The sequence below is a fragment of the Zonotrichia leucophrys genome, chromosome 1, assembly GCF_028769735.1.
Source record: "Zonotrichia leucophrys gambelii isolate GWCS_2022_RI chromosome 1, RI_Zleu_2.0, whole genome shotgun sequence".
NCBI lineage: Eukaryota > Metazoa > Chordata > Aves > Passeriformes > Passerellidae > Zonotrichia > Zonotrichia leucophrys.
The window spans coordinates 63502112-63529334 of record NC_088169.1 but is presented as its reverse complement, the minus strand read 5'-3'; the positions used below and the strand labels follow the sequence as shown (position 1 = coordinate 63529334).

The 27223-nt window shown below is 41.6% G+C and overlaps 1 protein-coding gene across 1 annotated transcript in view; it reads left to right on the top strand.

Moving 5' to 3' along the window:
- The first annotated feature begins 398 nt into the window (after nucleotides 1–398).
- Nucleotides 399–27223, top strand: part of KPNA3 (karyopherin subunit alpha 3) — a 48321-nt gene continuing 21496 nt past the window's right edge. Inside the window, exons 1-2 of the mRNA XM_064715008.1 lie at nucleotides 399–585; nucleotides 21073–21117. Coding sequence (XP_064571078.1) covers nucleotides 508–585; nucleotides 21073–21117 — 123 coding nt within the window. The 5' untranslated portion in view covers nucleotides 399–507. The remainder of the gene's footprint in view (nucleotides 586–21072; nucleotides 21118–27223) is intronic.

Here is a 27223-nt window from a genome sequence, read left to right as displayed (position 1 = left end):
GTTTGAGCAGGGGGATCGGACCAGATGTCCCACTGTAGTCTGTTCCAACCGGACCTGGTCTGCGGCTCTGCCTGCCCAGCACCGTCAGGCCCTCGGTTCTCCCGGAGCGCCCGGCGTCGAGCCGGCCCCGCGCGGCCTGGCCGCCGCGCCACGTGCGGAGCCGCCGCCCGCCCGCACTACACTCCCCAGAATGCCCCGCGAGACGGGGGCGGGACCGGGGTGGTGAGGAGGCGGGGCCAGAGCCGCGAGACCGCTCCGCGATTGGGCGACGTTCGCCCGCCCTTCGCGTCACGTGCGCTCGCACCGCCCGCTCCCCGCCCCCCCACCCCTCTCCCAGTCACTCAGCAACGGCGCGCGCGCGCGGTAGCGGCCCCCCCCCTTCCCCCTCCCCGCCCGTTTTCCCCCCCGCGCGCTCGTCACGGAGCGCGTCCCGCTTCCCTCCGCCCCTCGCGCGAGCCGCCGCCGGGAGCCGCCGGAGCCGCCTCGCAGGAGCCGCCGGGAGCCGCCATGGCCGAGAACGCCGCCGCCACCGGCCTGGAGAGCCACCGCATCAAGAGCTTCAAGAACAAGGGCCGCGACGCGGAGGTGCGTGTGGGGCCGGCGGGGCCCCGGCCGGGCCCGGCCTCCGCCGGCGGCCGCCAGAGGAGGGGCCGGGCCGGGCCGGGCTGGGCCGCGCTCGCGGCGGGAGGAGGCGGCGGGGGAACGCCTGAGGGGGGTTTTTTCTTCGCCGTCATGCGGGCGGGCGCGGCCGGCGGGGGGCGGAGGCGGCGGCGGGGGAAGGGTTGGCGCGGCCGGGCCGCCCGCGGGCCCCTCCGCCCGGCTCGCCGGGGCCCGGGCAGGGCCGGCGGGATGCGGCACCTTCTCCTCCCGCGGCGCTCCCCGCTCCCGCCCCGGCGGCCTCCCCGTCTTGCCGCCTTCCCCGTGCCCGGGACTCGGATGGGGCCTCGGACAATGGTGCCGGCTGCCTTTGTGCCGCCCCCCGGGGCGGTGGCGGCCCTTCCGCCGGGACTCGGGGCTGCCCTGCCCTCGGCCCGCCGTGCCGCTGCCGCTCTCGGGGGCCTGTGCTGGTGCCGGGGACCGCTCCCACGCTCCGGTGAGCCTGGTTACGGTGTGCTGTGCTGGCCCGTTTTGTTCCTTGTGCTACCGTGTATCAGCCCCTCTTTTCAATTTTTATATTTTATTTTCAAATGCTGGTAGGCGCATCAGTAATGGTTTGCTGGGCGTCTGCGTCTAAATGGGGAAGGAGTGCAGTGCTCGGTAAGGCTGATGGGGTAATAGTTTACTCCCCCGAATTTGAGAGCTTCAGGGTTATTGGGAGCTTATTCCCTAGAGATGTTCCAGAGGTCTTCGAATCAGCGTGTCATTTTCGGACACATCTTCAGCTCTACTCGCAATTGAAAGAGGAAATCCCAAATCTCATGTTTAAGTTTCTGTAATAGGAAAGGAAGGGGGAGGGAGCTCTGAAATCAGGCTAGGATTGAAATCGGCTTAGGATTCGCTAGAGTGAAAACCTAAATATGTGTCAGATTACTTTGACTTCACCTGAGGGTGTTTTCCATGCTTCTGTCGATTTTATCACTTAACTTTTGTAATCGGTAGACTGGAATTTTAGTCCTCTGAAAGCACATTTTGTATTTTAGGAGAATTCACACTTCTGCTGCTATTGTTTGGGTGGAGACAATTTTATGCAGGTCAGGCTTAGCAGCAGCAGTGTCTTTAAGATGACATTCACGGTGTAAAGTAATCTTTAATTTTTATTTAAGTCTGCAACAGTGAATCTTTCTTGCAGAAAATCTTGCACGTAAAGAGTATGATAACTTCAACACTTATGGCTAACATTAGTAAATGTTAGAAAGTAACTAAAAATTGCCCATCCTTCTGTTTAGCAGTTGCTTCTCAGGGTGAGGAGGGGGCGTGGTGCATTTCTTTTTCCCCTTCTCATCCAGTGAGGCTCTCCCTGCTGCTCCTCATTCATTTTGTCCTTGTCTCATCTCTCCGTATTGGTTACCGGCTTTGTTGCTGCTTTCTCAGTCACTGGCCTGAATCCATCAGAGCTCTAAACAGGGAAAGGTTAGGTATGTTCGTGCCTGGTGTGAACTGATCTGTCATCCACGCTTGCTTATATTATAAATGCATGCCCGAGACTGGGGGAATTGAATGTCTGCCTCCATCGGGAGGAAGGAGGGACGGGACTGCCTTCTGCCAGACCAGCTAAGGTGGCTTAGCTCTCATTTCCCCCTGAAGGGGAGCGATTATTTTGGAGTAGTGTATTTGCTCTTTTGGAGAAGCATGTCCCTAGGGTTGGCTTCCAGCGTGCTGAGTGATTCCCTTTCTGTGGCTGAGCTAAGAGTGGTGCAGAGCTCCAGTAATGCAGTTCAAGCTGTCGTATCTGCTTGTGAAAAGGGTTCAAATCTAGGTAACTTATTTCTTTTGCACTAACAAATAGATAAAATGCAGAGGTATTTTAAAGTTATATACCCATGGAGAGATGCTAAAATGAAATATAGGTTAATTTAAAGGACTTTTAAAGATTGGAAATGTTTCAGTGTCTTTCCAAACAGCTTAATTTGTAGTAAATGTCTTAGATTTTCTACTAAACCTCCTTTTTGACTCTTTTCTGATCCGGGTATTTAAAAGTTCATGTTAGAAATACCCTTCTGGAGTAAACTTTATCTAACTTAAGCCTCTAAAAGTAAAACAATGTTGATTAAGTTTCGAGTGGAGAATGAATGAGCACAGCAGAGCTATATAATTGCCATTAGTTACTGTGCCTCTCTTGAGGAGCTGGTACACAGACTGACCTGCTGATTGCACAGATTGTCTCTGTGTAGTGAAAGTTATTGGCTCTTCACAAAGTGTTTGTTTTCTAAATCAAATATACCTAATTCCCAACTGTCAGCTATGAAATACACTTGGTTTGCTCCCTGTACTGCAATAAAGGGTTTGACATAGAGAACCTGCCTCCAATTTTCTGTGCTCAGCTTTGGAAATCAGGAGGCATCAGTGCTTTCATTGGCATTGATTGACACCGCCTCATTTTGTCAAACTCCACCAAAGAGAAATGAAGTATTTAGAATGATGGCATAATAAATCATGGTCTGATCTCTAGATTATATCCTCTGGATAATGTAGAATATTCAAAGCTGTACAGTCTCAGCATCAGTTTGAAAACAGCGGCGCTTGAGTCACCTTCTGCCTGGAAACAGTCATTGCCTTTGAACACAGCAGGCTTGAACACATTCTTTAGTAATCTTCCTTTGACTGCTATTAAATACTTGAGAGTTACTATTGATCCCCTCTGGGTACAGACTCTTCTGGCAGACCAAAATACTTACTCCTTTAATTTGTACTTAACTCATATTTTATTGCTGGGTTTGCTGGGACATATAATTGCCTTTGCTTTTTCTGAATGCAACTTTAAGGGAAACAAAAGATAAGTAAGTACTTTTGGATTTTGCTTTGCACCCCATGCAGCTTCTCATTGTGAATTTCTAAGAGCAGAGGAACAGATGTGTTGAGCAGAAATCAAAGGTTCTGAATCTTTGACCTGTACAGGTTCATTCTCCTTCTTCTAGTTTCAAGTTTGGGTGGAAGTTCCATATCTCTTTGTTGTCTTCCTCTTTTAGGGAGGTAAAGTTGTTGATACTGAACTGAAATTTTGATTTTGAGGTATTAATATTAAAAAAAAATATTTAGCCCTCAGAAAGGATAATAGCAGTATCAAATGCCACAATTTAAGTCTTCTTCACTTAATAGGAGTTTCTGTTCTTTCTTTAATTAGTGAGATTTTTCTGTTTTTATAGGTACTGGCCTGTGATTAGCAGCAGACAAAGTTAACCTCAACATGCAGAGCTGATCAGTAAGGAGCCAAGACTCTCATGGCTTCATCTGGACAAACAGCTGCCAGTTCTCTCCTCACTGTCTTCTGAATTCTGTGTTCTCCTGAGATGTGAAAGAGGTTTTTGAATTGTTACACATAAAATGAGAAGACTTTCCTGTGTTGATTATGGACATGAGTCTTAAGTCTCTGTGATGTTTTTTCCCTAAATATCCAGCACTAATTATTCCAGTACAGTTGAGGCTTCACAGGACAAAATTAAACAGTTGCAATCTCTTAATTTGTGACACTCATTGTAACTGTGTTTATTTGTTTATATTGATATCTAAGCTAGCCTAGCTTTTAGAAAACCTGATTTGAACCTTCTGATTTTTGCAGTTCTTCAGCTTCATTCTTTGCTTAGTAACATCCTTCCTAGCATTATTTACTCCTTCAATGTTTTGGATTAGAACTGTTGCTTATTCTTTATTACAGTAGCAGGCACCCATTTGTTGACTCACAGTTCTGATGTTTAAGGTGGTGGATCAAACAATCAGCCCATTTCTTTCTGTCAGGATTAGTCAGCATCCCTGACTAAAACTGAGGAAAAAGTCTTGATGAGCAGAGGTGTTATAATTTGTAGGGCTGTCTGCATGATTTGCTGGTGTTTTTTTGTGTGTTATAATGAGATTGTGTGGTCATGAAATTAGCAAAGTGCATACTAAATTGAAAACTCTAAATGCTCTCATTTAAAAGAAAGCCAAGGAGTGAAAGAAACCCAAAACCTAGAAGGGAGTTATTGTCTTATAAACTGAATAACTTTATGTAAAAACACTTCAATGACTGGGATTAAAATCTCCTTTTTATGTACTTGTCATACCCCTAGTTGTAAGTCAAAAGAAGACAAGTCCTAGATCTTCTGTTGGTTACGCTGTAGGGTTATCCTTCTGAGATTTGCTGAAGGCCATTTACCAGAAGGAAATGTGGCCACTGTGTCATCTTTCACCTGCTCCTGCTCTATTTGATTTTTAGTTTCTGAAGTGCTGGTCACTGATGTATTTTTCCCAGTTACAAACAGTTGTGTGATCTTAAAGTCTGTATCACCTTTGGGATCAGGAACTTTGAAGGATACATTTTTATTCTGTGCCTTCAGCATTCTCACCCCAAATGAGGCAGAGGAAGCAAGTGGCCTTAGCCCAGATCTCCATCATCAGCTCTGGCAGATTCAGTGTGTTTACTGTTCCTGCATTGCTAACAGTGAGGATCTAGTTTTTGAGGATGCTTGAATTCAGCCCCATTTTTCTATCATGGTGCCACCAATTTTTTGTGAGCACAGGAATGTTGTTCTGGGGAGGCCAGGTCGGTGCAGTCTGGGCATCTGGGACAGGCACAGCTCTGCTTAAAGCCCTGCTCCTGTCAGGTGTCCAAGGCTTTTTGCAGTGGAGGCTCCGTACCTGCACAGTGCTGGGAATAGCGCACATGCTGCTGCCAGCTCGTTTCTGAGCGCTGCTCTGTGCACTGAGGAGAGTTTTCGCTGGCTCCCCGTATTCCCCTCCAAGGCTTCATGAAACAAGCAAGTGTTGTAGCAGTTGTAGAAGTCCTGTTACTCCCAGCTACTTTGTACCAATGCAGTTTCTTTCAAAATTTCACAGTACGGATTGGTCAGCTCTCTGCATTTCATTTGGACACAGGAAAGAATACCAGAAGGGAGTAGGGGTTTAACAGCTGGCTTAGGTGCGTTTAAGGTACTGTGGGCCTGCTGTGAGGTTCACTGGCTTGTTGAGTCTCAGTAGGTAAAGTGAAAACAGGTGTCAGGTAACTTCCTGTTGGGAACTACAAGTAATACATGATCCAGTGCTCATGCAGAGTTTTTTAACTCCAGCTGCTTCTTTATTACCCTTCAAACCCAATATATATATACTCTTGGGAGAGCAAAAGTGTACATGTTTGTACCTTGGAAAGAATTACATGGGTAGGAAGTAAGGTACAGATGTGGGAAGCCTCTTAGGTTGCTATTGCTGCAGAATTTTCCAAGCTTTAGTCTGCAAGTAAATAGTTCAACACTGTGAAATGTTCGTGACTCTTGGCAGAAAGCAAACACCTGATAAGTCCATTTAGATGTACTGTGTAGTGTTTTCTATGAGGTTCAAAATCAGTGGAATCCATTGCATTTTAAAGGATTTAAATACACAGATACATTAGGAAATCATTGTTTATTTCCAAAATACCTGTGGAGAATGCTATTTGGAGATGGTGTCTTGTGATGAACATAATCTTCATAAGCTGATTGGGATCTGTGCTTGCTGTATTGAGGCCCAATTATTGCTGTTTGCTGTTGTGATACACCAAGCCTCTGGTAATCTTCCTGTAATTACAGAATTTGTATTTCTTCATTCTCATGTATTTCTAACACTATAGCAGTGCCACTGGTATCTCCAGAGCTTCTTTTATGAAAGGATTGATTTTTAATTTGTAGAATATTGAAGTCTGGTTACAGCTGGTAGCAGAGTAACAGTCAGACTAGTTTTAAAGGGTTCTGTAACTATTTTTTACATAAGTTCTTTGAGGCCTTTGTGATTGTACCGTTCCAGCACATATCTAAGCAGGATGTTTTGTCCTTTAAAATGGCGTTATGTGAAAAGACAGCAATTGGGAAGCTGCAGCAGCTACAAGTAACTGATCAGATTTGTATTTGTTGTGGGATTAAAAGTGGAATGAGGCATCTAATTTATAACAGGCTAGAGGAGGCGATGAACTAGTAGATAACGGGTTGGTCATCAAGTAGTAAAGACAAATTATCAACTGACCTGATTTGAAAAAGAAATCCAAAACCTGTATGTTTTCCAGTAATAGTCTGTCAGTTGTTTCCAAAATACCTGCTGTGGGAAACTCTGCTACTGAATTGATGTTCCTGCTTACTAACATAGTAGCAGAAACTGGGCTCTGTATTCCATTTCACAGAATTTGATGTAGGTAGTCAGAAGCACTGGTATCTTCCAAAAAGTTATTCCTGCATCAGAACTGTCTGTGCCTTGGAGTGAATGAGTTGCAAAGCTCTTCATGTTTCTTTAATTTTCTGCTCCCTTAGCTTCCTGAGCCAGCCCTTCACATCTGGAGAAGACCAGTGGTGGCTCAAAGAGGTCAGTGTGAAGGGGAGAAGGTATATCTTGTCTAGTGGTACTTAACTGTTGGATTGTTATCCCTTCACAATCTGATTAACACCACTAAATCTGCTGGGGAGGCTCCTTGGCTCACCTGACACTTGTCTCCCTTCTCAGGCTAAGCAAATGTTGCAGTCAGCTTTGAACTTGATTTTGTGTGCATTTAAAAGTACAGCAAGTACAAAATAGGAATATATAATGTACTAGTTTCTGCAGAACAGGAGACAAATTTGTATCTTCTTCATTCAAACACCTGTTACTGAATTACTCATTTCCCTCATACTCTGTCATGTCTCATCAGCTGAGGACCTCTTCTTGAGCATTTTTAACCTTTGTTATTGTCAGATTCAGTAACAGGTGGACTTTGGAGGTGGTGATAGAGTAAGTGATTCTCCAAATCCGCTTGGGAAAACAGCTTCCTTTCAAGACTTGTGAGCCTTGATGGAGAGGTGTTTTATTGAGCGTTCCAGCCCCAGTGCAGACTTGCTGGTGTGGAGCACAGAGCTCATCTGTGTGAGGAGAAGGTGGTCAGTCGCACAGGGTGCTAGTGTGGTGTGTGCCCAGGCTTTCAGAGGTGCAGCAGGGGATTCCTGAGCAGGTACCTTGTCAGATTTCAGGTTTGCAGTTCCTGGAGTGCCAGTCCTTGCCTTTTCTTAGTCAGCTACAGTGTAAGTCAGAAGGTTGATGAAATTCTGCAGAGAGTTGTTGTGTCCTGCTTAGGGAACTGAAGTCACCACTCACCAGCAGATACTCTTTGCATGCAGATTTTTAGCATCAGGGCGTCTCACTTCTCATGCACATGTAATGTTAGGTGCAAAGTCAGTGGTAGTGATTTCTCTGCAATAAAAATCTGACTTTGAGCCAGATACAGGAGGCTTTCCACATCAGGAGAGAGTCCTGAAATGAGAGCCCTGCTGTGATTCCTCAGGGTCCTGGTAACCACTGTTTGCCAGGTGTGCAAGAAGAGTCTGTAGTGTTCATAGCACTGCTCAAACAGCACTGAGGAGCAGCCTTCCAGACAAGGAGAGGCATTAAAGGAGCACTGACATGTGCAATCAATGTGATAGCATCTTTTCTTTTAGTGGAAGGATTTGTAACCTGGAATTTTAAGAAACTGAAGGAATCCTCAAGGAGAGCAGTATGATACCCAGAATGTTCAAGTAATATAAGCACATGGATTCTCTTTCTGTCACATTAAAGAGTGAGGTAGAAGCATCTAGAATTTAGGCTACTGAAATGATTAAATCAAAAGGGCAGCTGACAAGGTTCATAAGACTGTGAGATGTTGCTAGAGTGTATTTTCTAGTTCCTAATGCTCCATCTTCTTCCTGCGTTGTCAGCTGGGTTTGTTGTTTTCTCTTTTTTCTCTTGCATTTGAGCAGAATGATCTCTTCATAGATTTAATTAGGCAGCTAGCACATGTTTAATATTTTTTTTTCCTTTTGATTATATCTTTCAAAAAAACAGCAAAGAAAATCTAATTTCATTTGGGCCATGTAATAGTATACCAAAAAAGTCTGCTGTGGTTGAATATAGCCTAGCTCTCTAGGGACTTGATTTATTGGTTTTTTTTCATGGCACCCTGTGAATGTATGCAAATTGCAATTATATTCTCATTTTATAGATGGAATAACAAAATTTTTTTCCCCAGTTCACAGGGAGGTGTTTATAAATCTATAATGGATTCATAGAATGATCATCCCAGGTACTTTGGTATTACAGTTGAAGACTGTTTACGTATTTGAAAAGGGAGTGTCTTTATTCAAACACAGATTGCACAAGAAGGTATCTGGCTGTATTTAGCCTTGTATGTTTTCTTTATTTTTCTTCTTGCTAAGGGAAACTAGTATAAATATTTGGCACGCTTAAGAATCTCTGGTGTTCTGGTGTTTGCTCCAGAAATCTGTGAAGCCGTTCTGACCAAACACTTAATTTTGTAATGAATTTCTTAAAAGTGGTTATCTACAATTTCTACAATCTACAATATAAGTTTTTACATTTGAAAGTATTTAAATCTTTATGTTGATCTGAAGATCATAATTTTAGTCAGTTGTTTGCACCTAGTTACCACGAAAGATCCTAATTTGGCTTTGCTGCTTTGATGTCCTGTACACCAGTGAATATGGTATTTTGTCTATGAAATATGGCATTAGGTGGTAGGTTTGATTTCTGGTAACATCTGTTAGTAAAAAAATGAAACTGTACCTGAGCTGGTCTTCTAGACTCTTCAGACTCTTCTAGTCTTCTGGACTGTGGAATGGGAAAGGGCTTCCTTGTCTTTTGTGGAGGCAGTTAGGTTTTTCTGCCTGACTAGACAGGTCTGCTGCTTTCCCTGCTCAAAAGGGATGGGAGGGATCCTTGCTTAGAAACTTTGGGAGAGGATTGAAGAGGTGTCATGTCTTAGGCAAGACCAAGGAGTGGTGTTGGTATTTAATTTGTTCTCCCTTAAGGATGGGTTAAGCTTCTCTTTCCAGGAAACTCTAAAGCATTTACTATCCTGCTCATGCAATTTAGTGAAATAACGAATTGCCTGTTTAGAAGCTTGTGTACTGGCAAAAGCAGATTCCTGTAACATAAAAGTCCAAATCTCAAATCCTTGGATTTACTTGTACCTATTTAATATGTCAAGAAGCCTTAATCTTTTAACTTTCAAAAGAAGTATGAATAGGAATCACTTATAATTAGACTATCTTGGTTTCCATTCTTCTTGGTGTTTATTTGGTGTATACAGTATTTAGATAAGGCAGAGCTGGCATCTTTGTGAAATTCAGTATGCCCTTCTCTGTCCAAAAGATATGAGAGGAGAAGAAAAACTCGATGCAGGTGTCCATCAGTTTCTTTTGGCTGCAGCATAAATGACCAAACACTGCATTTAAGTTTTTCAAGGTAGACCTTGTGTCAAAATGGAGATGGCAAGTGACAGCATTGCCACTGCTTTTTGTGACGTTCTGTGGAGAGGTTCCTTGCTCACTTAGGACCCCTAGTCAAAAGTAGTGCTTGGAATTAGTTGGTGATCCTTGCTGCCTGTTGGTTTGTGCAGACCAGCTGTTGCACAGTGGTGACTGTATCTGGGGATGCTGTTGAATTACCTGGAAACTTGATTTTGCCTTCGGGTAGAGCCCAAATGGGTGTGATCTGGTCTTTGGTCTGGTGTCAGTAAAAGTGTGATTAACAGTGTTGAAATCTACATCTGAATGGAAGTCCTGTAAAACTTTTGACAGGATATAATGTCCTTGATTCACACAACAGTAGTAACTGGAAATGGACTAGATTTTGTATTCCTTCCTTGAGTTGTGATGTTGAATAGAGAATTCCAGCTTTTTTATTCTATGTCAAACCAGGAGATAACATGTTCATTGTATTCTGGTATTGGTGCAATTTGTGTTGAATGCAGCCAACTTGCTTCGAGTCCAATCTCCTGAAGGTTGTTTGATAGTTTGTACTTGTAAAGTGGATAATTGGTATGTGGGAATAAAAACAGGAGTGCTCACTTCTCGCTTCTTTGCTGGTTGTAGCTCAGTATGGAGGTTGAACAGTTGCAGAGAGGATATCAGGACCTTGAAAAATATCCTTACAAAAGAGCTGGTAATAAATAAACATAGCAATTGCTTTTCTGCTAAGATCCTTTGGAGCAGTAGAAGCAGACAATGTGGATGGGCAGCTCTGTCTGCTTCCACAGGGCTTTCAGGTGGGTCAGCAACATGAGTAATAATAATTGGAGGTTTGTGGCTTTCAATATTGGCATGAGAATCTGCCTTCAGTGAGGCATTACCCTCCACTAAGTAAAAGAGCTATAGTAGATCTCTCATTTATCCAGTTTGCTGAGGCTAGCCATGTTCAGATACCTGAATTATCTTGCCACATACTAGCTAACAGAAGGCAGCTGGGCTTAATTTCAGGGGCCCCAAATTGGGGATTTTACAAAAAAGTGTGGCATCTCCAACTGCAAAAGAACTAGTTTTCTTTTAGTGGCCTTTATTAACCCTGAGGAATATAAATATAGGTCCCAGACAAATCATGGCATAAGATAAGTAAGATAAGACAAGTAGCATAAACGCTGCGCTCTGCTCTTTATGTACCTAGTACTGTGTTAAATGTTACAAGCCAAAAGGAAGATTTAAAATATGGTCCTGCAGCACACAGGGGAATCTCAACTAAGTTTTAATACCTTCTGCAAAATAATAGAATGTTTACCTAAAAGAAGAGCAAATACCTTTTAGGTCAAGTAGTAATCAAACAAAACTGTCTTGGAGTATCAGAGTTTGTTTGACTGCTTTGTACTGTGGAATCCATGCCCCCTGCCTGCATTTTTAACTGGGTTAGCATAATTTAATGTGGAGCTATGATAACAAAGCCAGAAGTGAAGTTGTTCTAACTCTGTAGTCTATACAACTGGGAAAAATTCCCCTTTTTTTTTTTTCTTAGAAGGACAATTTGGAACTTTATATAGGAGCACTTGGTAATTAGGTAAGTCTCAAAATTAGGCTTGGGGAGGAAGTCTGCCTAGAACACACACTGGTTAGGGGAGAAAAGATGGGTAATAATCCATGATGCTGGTGAGTAAGGGAATAAACCTAGCTAGAAGGGTTAATTTGGACTAAACATTTGGTTTACTTGGCGTGGATGTCAAATCTTTTTGTGTGTCCAAAAGAACGAGATGGGATTGGTGTACAGAGCATCATTGTTTTTAATTCCTCCAATTGTGATTAAGTAGTTGCATTCAGATTATCATGATGCTATCCCAGAATTCTTCTCTCCTGTACTGTGAGATCCTTGCAATTCTTGGAGTAAGGGATATACACTTTGAAGGGATATGCACAAAGTGATCAGGTGGAACAGCAGTGTCACCTCCTGTCAGTGTTCTTAGTCTTTGTTTTTATCTGAAGCCAGCTGTTATCAGAACAAGTAGAATATCATCAGTTTAAGCCTCAACTTTGCATGTACTAATTATATGTCTGTGCAAATTGAGAATATTTAGCTTCTGATGTTAACCAAAGATAGGCAGCTGTCAATCTTAATCATCTCATCCATTGAATACAAACAAGCATTTTGATGAGGTTTTCTCCTGCCCCAAATCAGTCTGGCTTCTGAGGCTTGTGCATTTTCATGTGCATTGCAGTATTTCGTACTTTTGAAGAGGTGTCAGGGAAGGAATAGGGAAAAAAGGCCAATAAAGCAATTTCTGGGGAAGATTGATGTTTACTTCATCTATACAAGCATCACCTTTTATTGTCTTACACCTGCACCTATGTTGTGAAATATAAAAATTGTACTCAAGGATATGCTCACATGCAAGAGGGAAGGCATTAGTTACATCTAGTCCAGCTGTTGGAACTGGGCCAGATGTGTCTTTCAGTTAGGGAGGTGGAAGTAGTCTAGAACTGACTTGAAAATGCTAAGCTGCTTGGGCTCACTGTGTGTTTTATCAAGCTGCTTTACTAACCCAGCTATGTGTTCAGGGTAGCTCTTTCCTCTAAGCATGTAACTTCTGATTTTCTGAGACCTACTTCTGTAATGTTGAGAGACAAAAGCAGAAATAAAGAATTTAATGATATTTGTAGATTCAGAGAAATTAGAACTGGTAAGTGAATTTGTTCTCTCAATTTAATAGCTGAATTTTCAAAAGAATTAAATGCACAACTTATTAAAGTTCCTGGAAACATAACTTGTGTATCCACAGGATAGCCAAAGCTGCCATTGAGGTGTGGTGTTCATCTTGATGCCTTGAAAGGCTGCTCAGAACAGAGGCTAGACAGAGTTAAAGGAATAAAGTAGGGATTTATTAAAAGGCCCTCAAAGGATACACTTTGGGCAATGCTAGAGCCTGGCTGTGCCTCCACCCTAGGTGGACACTGGGCAAAAAATTTTCACACTTTTATAAGTTCTGGTCCATTTGCATGTTGGGGTTAATTGTCCAGTTACAGCTTCAGGTTATGCAGTCCCATCCTCCCAGACTGCTCTCCTCAGTTCTCTGTTGTTTACACTTTTTGGGCCTGAAGCTGCAATGGTGTCCTTGCTTCTCAGGCTGGATAAGGATTGTTTTGTCTTACTAAACTGTGAAGAGAACTTGCTAACACTTTATATGAAGTTCAGAGTTATGTACTAATGCAGTACAGAATCTGAAAAATATGAAAGCTAAAACTTAAGGCCTGACTGAGTCTTGTCAAGATGGTGCTGGCTTTCCCTCTGCCATGGGCTAGCTGGAGGCTGGCCCGCAGGAGAGTGGGGGTGGGCAGCTGGCTGGCAGTATTGACATGCTGCCTGGCTAAAAACATCTGCTTCCTCCCTCTTCATTTCCGATGGCTTGTGGACTGGCTTGCTGAAGTTGTAATGGAAGTGGTCTAAATGTGTTGATTAAACGTTGACCCTGTTGAGGTATCCCACTTAATTCTCACTTAGTGAGGTGGGTGCTCAGGATGAGCACCAACTGAGCTCCCTATGTTGTTGTTACAATGGTAGATAGATTTTTAGTTGTAGATGCTGGTTATGCTTTAATCTTCCTTCTGACACAATTGGTGTAGCTAAAAGTAGTTAAAATTGTTAGAATTCATACCACTTACTGTTGCAGCATTTGATTATTTTTTTCTGTGCAGCAAATCTACATTATTAAGCACTCTGTACATGAAACTTAATTTTTAATTTTGTTAAAGGATTCTATATCCCAGTGTACAGCTAGTCAGGAGGTCGGGTCATTACATTTCATTTTGTATCACCCACATATTTAAATAGTTTTGGTTTGCTGATTTCTGCTGTAACTGGGGATGAAGTAATCTTACCAAGTGTCCAGAATTCTGTGACTCCAGAAGCGATATACTTGAGGGACTTCAAAGTGTTTATAGTCAGTTAAGACTGATTTTTAGATATGAAGTAGAAACTTAAAATTAACCGAAACCCTAAGACTAGTTTTCGTCTTTAATTGTGGATGAGATTTAGTTGCTTAAAGTAGTAACATTGTTTTAAAACATTGTGTCATAAATGGATGATTACTCTGTCTGCTTTGTCTAAGGTGTGATTTTTATCCTTTTGGATTAGCTTGTTTTTTTTTTTCCCCTGCAACCTTGTATAACTTATAGTAAGGTTTGGATTTTTGTCCCGTTTCCTCCCCTGCCCGTGTACACCACTTTATGTATTTGCTACAGGGGAGTTGGAAAAATGTTATCTTGTTCTCATGTACAAGTACAGCTGATTGGTTTTGGGGTTCCTTGAAATTTTTTTTCTTTTTTAGTCTACAGAAGCTATATGTGTTGCCTTTTCAAGTAGTTTAATGTATTATGCAGTTAAATGGCTTTCATGTTAAACAAAGGCTCGAAAAGCTTGTTGGACTTCATAGAATCTCAATGTTATTCAACACTTGAAAGTAATCCTTTTTCCCCAGAAAGGTCTGCATGGCTCGTGGTAGGGCACCAAGTGGCAGTGTGACAGGAGTGGTATTGGCTCTTTAGCATGTGATGAGCAAGTACATCCTGAAATAAACAGGGCCAGGAGACTTCTCCTTTTTAATGCTTTTATTAAAAGCGATCAGCTCAGGATTGGGCAGCTCGGCGGGGTTGCAGTCCCCGTCGTGTCTCCCAGGGCGACTCGGAGGAGGAGGAGGATAAGCACAGCGCTGTCCACCAGGGGCAGAGCTGGGGATCAGGTACTCGTGGGAGCCTTTTAGGGCGTGATGATTCCATCCGATGTTACTTTTCCCGGCCCCGTCCCCCTCAGTCTCGGCGCTGGGGACGACTCCCTGGTCACGGCGAGAGGGGCTCCGAAGGTGTTCTGTTCCGCATCTCTGCAGGCTCAGCACTCGGCTCCTCACGTCCAGACATTACTCCAGTCTCTCAACTCTTATTTGGCTCGTTGTTTTTGGGGTTTTCCCAGTACGTTTGGAGCCGTAATCCCCCACAGCATGCTGGTCCTGGAGTCACTTTGCATAACCCCCCCCCCCCAGTCTCTTCTCCTCACTGTTCGGGAAGGTCCCCGCCCGTTACTATCTGAGGAGGGCATTACCTCGCCCCAGCCCGGGCTTTTACTGATACAAAAACAACCATTAACAACAACCACCCGTAATTACCATAACACAGGCAGCAGCCCAGCAGTGATCGTAGCTTTTTTCTCAGAGAAAAAAATCAACTGAATTTTTGTTCATAGCACATCCTGTGCACTCTCATATGCAGTTTCACAAATGGTACTTGTGCAGTGTGTATGGTTTGGTAAAAGGCTTCCAAATATTTGAAAAATAATTCTTTGAATTGCTGGTGGTACAGCTTATGCTGATAATTCTGGATTTCAGAGGCCATTGATTTTTGATATCAAGAGTTTGATGCAGTTTTGTGTTCTGTCATAAAACAAGTATCAACTGAAAAATAAGGAAGACATTTCTCTTTGCCTCAGGTGGCTGAAACTGAACTTTTGAGTTTCTTGTCATCTTGTTGAGAGAGATGCCACCCTTGTTGAGAGATCTGAAACATTGATCTGATGAGTACAGCTGTATTCTGTGTTCCTTCTGCCCATTGAGTGTGTCAAAGGCAGTTTTACAAGGACTGTAGCATTCTTTTCCTCTTTTTTTTCCCTCAAGGTCTAGTGTCTCTTAAATCTCTCGTCTTTTGTCAGCTTGGCATTTCTGTGTTTTGTATCACAGTGAAACAAAGTTCCCTTGCAGCCCTTAACACAGCAACCCTAATGTGTGCAGTGATTTTCTTCTTTGGCATATGAAATTAATTTCAAATTTGAGGGAACTAAGAATTATTTTTCCTTCAAGTGGAAGGTGATAAGGAGTGATTCTTCATAGGTAACTGTGTCTGACTTTGGAAGAATATTCAGAAACTCAGAGTAGAAGTGAAACACTGATTTATCCAACAACATCTAACAGATCTTTTGGGGTTTTTATGCTTTATTTTATAAAATAACCAAATGCTGAGGAATTTGAAATTAGAAATACTGCTGGACGTCTACTTTGACTTGTAACAAGACTTAAGAGTACTTGGTGCATTACTGTGGTCATGTCAGCCTGTCAAACATACTGGTAAATAATTGTTCCTTACATATGGTGAACCGGGGAGAAGAAATTTCTTGTTACAAAAGCCTTATGAACTTAAGTCTGCCTTGAGTCATGTATAACAATTGGGGTGTGATGTTGTAGCACGGCTTGATAAGTGCTGTGTTCTTGTTTCTTCCTGCTGACTGGCAGTTACTCGTTTTTACTGTTTGCACGTAGTGCACGGCGCATTAATACCTTGTGTTTAGGGCGTCCTCATGGTTCAGATGCTGCAGCTGTCATCATTTTGTGATTTGTAGGATTTTGCCTGTGCCATATTTTCCCTGTCTGAGATTTGGAGACTGTTGTTTTTCTATCCAGTGAAACAGTTCAGCCTTAGCTTGGGGGTTAGTGTTGAGATGTGCTGTTTCAGTGTTCCATGAAGTTACTTGTTTGAGCACATTATGTTGAGATGTGGTCATAGTCAGAAGCTGTGGATGTCAAACCCTGTTTTAGATCCATTGGTAACCTCTTGCTTGGCTTCAGCTGGTGTGGTATCTATAAACTTCAGCAGATGTCCTCCCAGCCTGGAACCTGGGAATGAATCCTGGGTTAGGTTGCAGAATAATTTCATCTCTTCTCTCTGTCTTATCTGACATGTATTAGCTGGGGAAAATCTTTAGCCTTTCTACCAGGGTATCAATCCCTTATAAATACCTCTCAGTCCCCTACATGCTGGGTCTTGCAGGTTGTGTAAAAGCATGTTATTCTGCTTACAGTGGTAATGATTCCTAGAAGGGAGACTAGCAGTGGTACTTAAGACTGCTTCTTTTATATGCTGTTGCATTATAATATGTGTGTCTCTTCTGAGGCTGTTGGAAGGTGCTGATGACCTGCTGTATTTCTAAAATGGTTCATCTGAAACACAAGCTTTAAATACTTTCAAGAAATGGCAAATCAGGACAAAAAAATTATCTGAATCATTAAGGTCTGGTTTTTGGGGAGTAAAATCTGGCCTTTGTCAATCTTCCTGTCCTATCCTGTCCTACTCTCCTCACCTCACCCTACCAGATAAGATTGGATATTGTGCCTTTTGGTCTGCAGGTTTTAAAATAAAACTTCCAAAAGTCCAGCAAGAGTATGCAGAATATGGTGCTATATGTGTACCTGCATTTCTTGTAGTTGGATGAAGCTGAAATATATTTTAGGTCTTTCAAGGCAAGGATGACTAAATTGTGGGCATTCAGAGTCTTACCTTAGAGCAGTCTGTCACTAGTGTATCAGCACCAATGGTAAAGAGGAGAAAATCAAGCTGGGCAACAGTCTGGAGAAATCCCCAGCAAGAAGCGTGAATATGTTTTTCATGTCTGTGATTGCCACAATTGGCAAGTATGAATTAAATGGAATCCATGGGATTAAATGCATTGATACGCAGTGGTCATGTCATGTGTCAGGGACACAAAGTGTTGGGTTAGCAGTAGTGTCAGCAGACTTCAAGCATGGAGCACTGATCATGATCCAGCCATGGCAACCAAGTTTAACTGCCAGAATGCACCACAGGCTCTTTGGGAACTTCAGTCCCATGTGCTTGTAGGAAGCCTCTAGCCCCAGTGTTGTATCACTGATTCCTGGTGATCCTGATGACCCTGACAAATGGACTTTTTAAAAAAGATGCTGTGCCAGCAGGAGAGCCCTGGGAGCACTAAGACTGGGAGCCCTTAGTTTAGTGGGGGGCACTAAACTGTTTAGCAAAAGTCATTGGTTCCAACTGGTATCCCAGTTATCCACCTGTACTGCCTTTAAAAGGAGGAAGGTGAAAAGTACCAGAGCTGCTTTAAAGAGAAAACACTTATAGTAGGTTTAAAATGAAATACAAAAGAACACCTAAAAGGATAAAACCTAGGTAATATGGAGATTGCCTAAAGAGTACTAGAGCTCAAAAAATCTATGGTACTGGACAACAAAAATGTCTTAAGAGGTGATAACTTTTTTATGAATCTTTCTAAAGAGTGGTAGCTCTCTAAATGAGGAAAAGGTGGGAGATTTTTGTACATTAAATGTGAAAATTGTGTGTAATGGACTAGTGAAATATTTTGAAGATCAACTTGATAAAAAAGAAGAAAGAGTAAAAAAAATATTGAGACAGATTTGTAATAGGGTAGGATCAGACAGGATGAAGTAATGGAAGCATGAAACAAAGATAAAACCCTAATGAAAAATCTGAGTGAGTGATTTGCCCTTAGAAAGAAGCTTGGAGTCTTCCCAATAGAGACTTTATGGCTGACTCTTGAGTAACTGTCTTTAGTCAAAATATTGTTCGAGAAGGTTTTAGAGTAAATTGATGAAATGAGTAGTAATGTCTTGCCTGGAACTGCCCTGTATTTGGGTTTTTTCTAAACCAGAAATATCAAACTGCTGAACTGCTGAGCACAGCATATAGTGTTCCTTAAATCTGCCCTGCTTCCAGAAGAGTGGTAGGTGATAAATGTTATCATTGTCTTCTAAAGAACTTCAGATTTAGTCTCTCTCTTTCTCTGTTCAGTATAACTATTCTAGAGTATTCTTGCATAGATAAACGAGTAAATTGTAGGTAGGGAGAAAATCTAAAAGTAAATTGTGCCTTGCATCAGTTAAATCACTGAGACTTCAAATTCAGCATGTGCTATATTGGAGTTTGGAGAGGAAAATTCTAGTGGACATTTGAGTTGCGTGATTATGATAGGGTACACCTGAAACTCAAAATTTAAGGTGAGTAGGAATAAAAGGTGAGATTTTAGGGGAAGGCTGGATGGTGTTGCTAGTGAAAAGTTCAGTAAAGAGTTTTGGTGCTTAGAACACAGAATGATCAAGAAAAGGAGACTTTACAGCATTGTTTAGTTACATTTTTTATTGAAATGCAGAGTTACAGAATCATGGAATGACGTGAGTGGAAAGGAGCCTTGGAGATCCAGTTCCAATCCTCCTGCCATGGGCAAGAATGCCTTCCACAAGACCAGCTTGTTCAAAGCCTCATCCCACTTGGTCTTGAGCAATTCCAGGGTTGGAACATTCACAACTTTTCTGGGAAGCCTGTGCCACTGCCTTACCCACCTCACAGTAAAGAATTTCTCCTAATGTCTAGTCTAAACCTGCCCTCTTTCAGTTGAAAGCCATTCCCCCTTGTCCTATCACTCCATGCTCTGGTAAAAAGTCCCTTTCCAGCTCTCTTGTATCCCCCTTTTGTACTGGGAGGCAGCTGTCACGGGGAAGAAGTGTTGAAAAACTTCAGGCTATGTGGTGTTCTTAAATTTGACACAGCTATTAAGATTATTCAAATATAAAGTTCTAATAAAACAAGAAATTTGAATGACTGGTCTTGCTAGTTGCATATGATGACTTCTTGGGTTCTTTGTTCAGACAAATGAACCTACACAGTGCCCTCCCATTCCCCAGCTATCCAGTCCCTATCACACTGAGCTGTTGCAGCAGGCTCAGATGGTCACAAGTATCAAATGGTTTACCAGAATGATGAGGGGGGGAATAACATGCAGTTCTGGTGGATGCTGTAGTGCTGGTGTCCTCTGACAGTGATGAGGACTTATTTTGTTTAAAGTAGTAGAGTTCAACCCTGTAGATGTAAAAGAAGAATTTTGTCCATGTTTACATGAGTGAGCTGGTTAATCAAGTAGTAGGCAGGAAGACAAGCCTTTCTTACTCTCAAGTGAACCCAAGGTAATGAATTTCATGGAGAATTTGATGAATTTCATAATGAAGACGAGACAGCTTCAGGGAGACCTCATTGCAGCCTTCCAGTACTTTACAAAAAGGAGGGAGAGAGGGTGTTTACATGGGCAGGTAGCAAGAGGACAAGGGACAGTGTTTTTAAATTGAAAGAGGGTAGGTTTAGATTAGATGTCAGGAAGATTCTTTACTGAGGGGGTGGTGAGGCACAGGTTGTCCAGAGAAGTTGCCCCATCCCTGGCAGTGATCAAGGCCAGGCTGGATGGGGCTCTGAGCAGCCTGGTCTAGTGAGCAGCACCCCTGCCCATGGCACTGTGTGCAAACTGGCTGAGAACAGTGAAGCTATTGTAGTTCTGTCCTGTATATATTCATGGTGTGAAATCCGCTCATTTTTTCTATCTGTGTTTCATCTTTAGCATGTTTGGTGTTTTCTTAGGTGGCTGATGGGGAGTGCTGGTGTTTCCTGTTTATTGCTGGTCTTCACTGGTAACTTTTTTGCTCAGGGAGTTATTTGCCCTAACTCAAAAGGAACATGATAGTGGCAGTGAAGGTCAGTAGGATAGGACATAGGAAGTATTTTAAAAGGCTAATTTTAGTTAGTGTGGGTGATCTTGCTGGACTGCCAGCAGTCATCCAGTCCTGTTGAATTGCATTCTGATGGTACATGTCTTTTCCACTGATAGTTGAATGAACCTAAGGAGATTGCCTTCAGTAGGCTAAAATGCTTGTTCAGTTTTCTGGTCTCTCTTATCTGAGAGGTGCAGCAGCATTGTCAGGAATGCATTCAGAGTGTGCAGTATCTGTAAGGAGCTGAGATGCTTGTGGGCTGATTTTCATTTGTAGTGTTTCAGCTTCAGATCCTAAGGAGACTCAGTACCATTGTACTACTTGGTTTCCTTTTTCTGCAAGCCTGATCAGTCTTGTTGCATAGAGCTCAGTCATGATTGATTTTGGCCAAAGAACTTGTATAGGTTATGTGTTTAGGTTGTGAATGCGATTATATGGGAATATGAGATTGTCTGATATGAGAATATGAGAACCTGGATTTTCTGCTGCCTATGGTCTGCACATATAAACACCTGGAGAGTCATTTCAGTGAAAACACCTGGAGAATCATTCTAGTGAAAACTCCATGGGGAAGCTGATATTTTGTACCTTTGGGATACTTCTTGTGGTAAAAGCTCTCTGTAAGGTGTATGATAAAAAAAAAGAGAACAAATCAAACAAACAAAAAAAAAAAAAAAATGAAGCAAAACATCACAAAAACTATGTGCATCCTCCTAGAAAAGATTGAGTTATAAATTATGCACAGTTTTCCATGTCTTTTGATGAATAACTGCATTTTTTAACCTAGAAACAGCTGATTCCAAACTGGATACGACTTTCTTGACATACTTTTTTTTTTTTTTGAACAGACTATGAGAAGACACAGAAATGAAGTTACAATTGAATTGCGGAAGGTGAGTCTGCTTTTCTTTATCAACTATGTTGCTTTGCTAAAAGTGCTCTGGTGTCTTAAATAAATATTTTTCCATAAGCTTTGCTTTATAGCCCCAAACTTATACAGAAAAGATGTAAATTTGGTAAATACTACTTGCGGATTCTAATTTATTTTTCTTCTCCAATTTGTGAAGCTCAGTACAACAGAACAGTACTGCTTTACTCCAGTGTATCACTTGGAAATAATCCATATTCAGTTTCTGTACCAGTTATTACAGTGGAGCTCTCAGCTGTTCAAATGTTTAAAATCTCTGAACGGGAAAAGGGAGAGTTTTAGCATTTAGAAAGTGAGGTTGTTAATTTATCTTGTTTTCTGAAAATTATTGCTTCCATGCTGTAAAGGGAGTTAATTTGGCGGTCAGATTTTGGCTGTACTGGGTAATTGTCAGTATGGCTGGGAAGATCATCAGTATGAGAGCTGATCTAGTTTACTGCTCTGCCTAATTAGAGCATTCGTTGCACCCTCATCTTTCATAACTCTTCCTTTCCTGCCTTTCTCAGCATCTCAGAGAGAAAGGTAAACTTTTATTTGCTTTTGGGTACCTTCAGAGTGTTTGAGGACTTCATACTGGCCCCTTTACCTTTATCCTGTTGAGACAGATTCAGTTCTTCACCCTTTTCTTGAACACTCTCCTTCCTAGATTTGACTTATTGCTGCTTCATAGATCCAAATTGCCCGAATTTTTCTGGAAGTGTGGAAATCTGAAAGGATGCAGGCTGCAGCTGAGTTTTAAATGGCATAGTGAAAACCAGTTCCTGATACTGTTTTCCTCTTTATACTAAGTATGTTGTTGACAGGCACACAGTCTGTGTATGCTTTGTACACTTCTGAGAGCACCATAGGGCAAATATAGTTATTTTGTTTTTTTGTTTGCATAGTTGAATAAATGCAGATTTTTTTTTTTTACAATTGACTTCTGTCTCCTGAATTACATCTGCTTTTTCCAGGCTTTCCCATTCTGTTCCCCAGTATGTTTCCAGGCTTCTCCAACTTGGTATAACCTGTATTTTCTATTAGTTTCATTAATGACCTGATAAGTATTTGGTTTGAATATTCTCAATATAGCCCAAACTCCTTTTGGTCTCCCATTTGATGCTTATCTCCAGTTTGCCAGTTGAATCCTTGACAGTTTGAGTAGTGCTTGCTTAGAAGTGCACACTCATCAAATTCTTATTTTTTCATTATTTGCAAACTGAGAAGACAAAATCCTTGCTAAAATCAAAGTGAAGGGTTTGTAAATAGAAACTGTGTTGATGGAAATTAGCTTGACTTTTGAGAAATTTTGTCTGCACTTAGCACCTGATTATGTAGGAGCAACCAAAAATATCTTGTAATAGTATTTTCCTGGGATCCTTCTGTTCCTCTTGGAAAAAGGGACTTTGTTTTTTCAGCTCTTACAGAAAAACTTATCTATCTCATTACTATATAAACTATAAACGTTTCTAAGATTCATCCTGAGACTATAATAATTAGTCAAAGAAATCTAATTTGACCCAGAAGACTGGAAAATGATCAGCAGTGGAAGTTTATGGTGACATGTTAGAGGCCTTATTTGTTCAGAAATGGTGTAAAATTTGCTGTGTAACTGTGAAATCTGTACTGGGAAAAGTCATTCATTGCACTTGGGCAGCCTGTGCCTGCTAGCAAAGCAAACCTGTAAAAGATGGCTTAACTAATGCAGCATATCCTTATACATCTTGTTAAATTGAGATGGACTGTGAGCATTCCTGTGCAATCTTGGAAGAGAACTTTGCAGTGCAAAGTGAGAGTTTTAATTTTAAATTAATTCTTATAATTGGTTTTTGTAACAGGTCACAATTTCAAGGCTAGTTTATTACAGAAGCGTGGTGGGGAGCAAGTCAGACACTTAAGGCGAGATATTATCCTGTGTGGAAGGAATCCAGCATGTGCCAGTAATATGTGAGTGAAAATGAGGAGGAAGCCTATGAGCTGCCAGCGACTTCTCACTGAAACCTGCACATGCATAGATCAGTTACACATTTAGAGGAGAACCCTCAGCACTGGATGTAGGTCAGACTGTAAATCAAGAGTGAGCAGCAGCTGCAGCACTCTTAAATGCAGGAATTGGTGTTCTTGAGTGTTGGTTCGACATCTTCACTGCAGAGACCAGAAAAAATCTGCTTTAATAATAAATTCAATGTGTGTCAGCTCAGCTGGTGCTAGTGGGCAGCTGGTTTACAGTTGGAACTCTGTGGCAGATGAGATTCTGTGCCATTGCTTCTGGTACAGAATTGAGACTGAAATGTTAAGGGATATGTTTTATCAAGTTCCAGCAGTGGAAATAATAAGTTGTAATATCTTTGCTTCAGTCTTTACAGTTCACACTGCTGCTGTAGCATGAGTATGCCAAAATCAGGAAAATTTTGGCATGACCTTAGTAATCCACTGGTGCCTCTTCAAAGGAAAGGGATGTGTTCTCTTCATCCCAGCTACTCAGATGCTGCATGTACACCTGGCTTTGAAGAAAAGAGGCAAATTGACTGTATTCTTGCTCTGTACAGTAGAAGCACTACACAGTCATGAGTTTGTCTTTTGAATCAATGTGAATATAAATATTAAATGAATGGATCTGATGAAATTGCTCACATCTCTGTTTAGTAAGATGGAATAAATAAAAAATCATGGCTTTGAACAGTAGTAAACAATTTCTGCATGCATCAGTGTGAGGTGTTTATTCTCTTGAAATTCGACATCAAGGTGCATTTGCAACACATTCTGTATTTCAGGAATATGTTATCTCTATTCACTGTCTTCACACCACAGCTCTTACTCAGGAAGAAACTATTTTTTCCCCTGCTTTTTATTTCTCAATCACTTATTATTTGTTTAGGAATTTAATTGACAAAGATTAGCAAAGCCATCTGACATGAAAAGGTAGCAGTAGTCTGGCAGATTCCAGGTGGAGGCGTGGGTTGACATCATGAGCCAGTCAGATGACACTCCCCAGGGTCAGATGCCCTTTTACTGATTCCATATTGGCTTGGTGTCCTATGCATTTTGATAATGGATCTGCTACATTTCTGGAAAGATAGTCTTGGTCTCTGATTATATTGTTTGTGCAGCAACAGCTCTGAGAGCTTAAACAATAGCCATCTCCCTTTCCTGACAGATAACAGTGTCAGTTCTGATACTGTAAGAGTCAGGTGATAGAGACTGCATCAGGATGTAGAATATAAAGCTCTTCAGTGCAGTGTCTTAGTGAAGGCTGATTTAGAGTGTTTATCACTTGGTTTCAGCATCCCAGAAACCCGAAGGCTGCTCTGTTAGTAACAGAGATCCTGGAATTAATTGGCTTAGTCTGTTAGTCTCAATCTAGAGGAGCATGGTGGATTTGGTTTAAGGTTCTATATCTAAATGAATCCTGTAACTCCATTGCTCTGAGACATCCTGGCTTTCTCTGAAGATGAAGTTGGCCTTGGGCCACTTGTGTGCCTAAAGCAAGGCAGTCAGTCCTTAGCCAGGTCAGTGATACCTACGGTCATTGAGTTAGATGTCACCCTTCAAAGGAAGCCTTAGCACTCCTAACTTCAGCAGAAACACAGGATACTGCCCTGCTAACTGGAATCCTAAGAACTTCCATGATCTCTCACAAGGTTTATTTTTGGCTTTCTTGGCAAACTCAGCTGCCTCTGAGAGCTCACAGACATGAGCACGTGAAAGCTTTAATTGCCAATTAAGTTTGGTGCAAGGCAAAGCAATTATTTGCTAAATAAGTGGCGGATTAAAGAGTCATGGGCATATGTCTTTTTTTACCTCTTTCCCTGGCATACTGTCCTTGTTTCTACTCTGATCTTTCTTAAAGATTGCTTATGCCCATGATAGCTCCTAAATAAAGTAGAAGACTCTTTGAATAAAGGAATCTGTCTTTTATGTTGCTGGGGATGCTAGGGTGGAAAAAATATTTTTCTGATTCTCAGTAAGTCTGAAACTCCAAAAGAAAAAGAAAGTACTTAGTTTCAGGACAGTAAAACTTGTATCAGTTAAGTGTCTTTTCCAGTTCAATGTGTATGTATAGCTTTTTTTTTGCTGTAAAGAACATATTTTAGTACATAAGTCTGCCAGTTAAGAATGACTACAATGACAGGGTCACTGAAGCACTATTAGTATGCTCTTCTGGAGGCTTTCCTATCAAGTGTTAGTAGCACAGATTCTTGGAAAAGAATTTGCATTTACTCTGCCTCAGCTAACTCATTTAAAAAAATTACCCTAAGAGGAAAATTGCATTCCTAATGCATTCTTTTAGAGGCATAGTTGAAAAGGGCTATGAAGAAATTCTTTGGAGATTTGCTTGAATCTTTGAGTGAGATCTTGCTGTTCCTGGACACAAGAGGTCTCAATCTTTGCAATCCATGCTTAGGCCATACACTGCTATCTACTTGTTTTTAGTCAATTTGTGCCTTTTCTGAGACAGATGAGCACTAACCAAACAGGAACATTATGATGGCTCTCTGTTGTCACAAAGGTGAATTAGCAGAACTCAAATGTAGGGAAGCTGCCTACCTCTTCTAACTGTGTATCTGTAGCTAAATCTTTATCTGAAGAAGAATCTTGGAATCTCACTTGGGCTCAGTGGTAGCTTAAAAGGGATGTCCAGAAAACCTGAATCTACCTCCATCAGTGGCTTGAACCCTTAGTATCTCCTTGGATGTAATTGCAGAGGCAAGAGCTGCTTGTTGTCATCTGTGAGTATATCTAATACTGGCTAGCATTAGGAACTCCAATTTTTAATGTTGAAATGTTCTTGAAGTTCTGCTTTTTGTCCTCAGAAGACTCAAACATAATAATGTTAACTTTAGTCCCTCAAGAACTTCTACTGGCTTCTGAGCTCCTATTAAACTTTCCCCTGACTTGAAGAAACATTTTGTAATGGTATTTGTTACCTGCAGGCAAAGATTTTCTTGTTAATTTCTTTTCCCTTTTAATCATGGAACCTCACAACAGCTGGTACTCTTCACAGAGCTTTCCTGCATGTCCAGTGCTGAAAAATATGTAGAAGTTCATATTTGACACCTTTCCCAGTTCTGTTAGAGCATCCCATTGGCCATGTCCCCTAGTACCAAGTTCAGTGTAGCACAGAGCTTTTATGATGTTCCCTTTACCCACAAGGAGTCTTCTGTTAAATTGTGTGTTTGAACATTTGAAACTTGCTTGTGTTAGACACAGGATTAAAAAAAATATAGACTATCTTCCAAGAAGATAAACAAAAGAAATACCAGAATCTGCAGGACTTGAATACTTCCTGTTCACATAGCTTGACCATCCCACTGTCAGTGAAGCAAATGATGGGCATCTGTCATAAAAACTGGACAAGAAAGTGCACTCCTGGTATCACTACTGTTATCTATTCATTTGGCAAGTTTCCCAATGCCCTTTGTAGGCTGCTGCAGTGGGATCTCTACCAGCATGTTGGCAATACTTAGAACCAGCAGTCAGCACCTGTTTATGAGCGTCTGTGCTTACTGTACATAGTACACATGGTTCAGGCAGTGTTGAGGATCCTCCCTTTAGAAGGAGACCTGCTGCATTTTGTTTGTGACAAGGTTTTACCCTTCATCAGAATTCTACTCTGATGCTTGTACCTTGAAAGGGCTCTCTCCCCAGGCTTTGAACAGGACAGCTGTGTCCAGGTATGTTCATTTGTCTTCATTTTCACCACAGGAGCCTGCAGAAGGGGCCGGTGCTTTGATTTAGGCAAAACCTTTTTGAGTTTGCTACAATATGTCCAAATACCAGCATTTTAAAGCCATGGCAGGCTGCAAATCATCTTCTTTTACCTTCTGTAGGAGAGTGATTGGCCTGTCAAATTACTGGAGAGAGCATTTTACTTTTCTAGGGATTGGACACTTTTGCAGATGGACAACAATATTTCAAATAGCCTTAGAGACACTGTTTAGAACTGAAAGGTCTCATGAACACTGATTTTATAAGAAATACTAATTAGAATAGAAACTTTTAGTACTTCTCAGTAAGTACTAGCCTCTCTGCCTCAGGCTGCTGTGGAAACTCTTCTGTATTGGTCCTGTTGTTTTTCAACAAAAACAGTT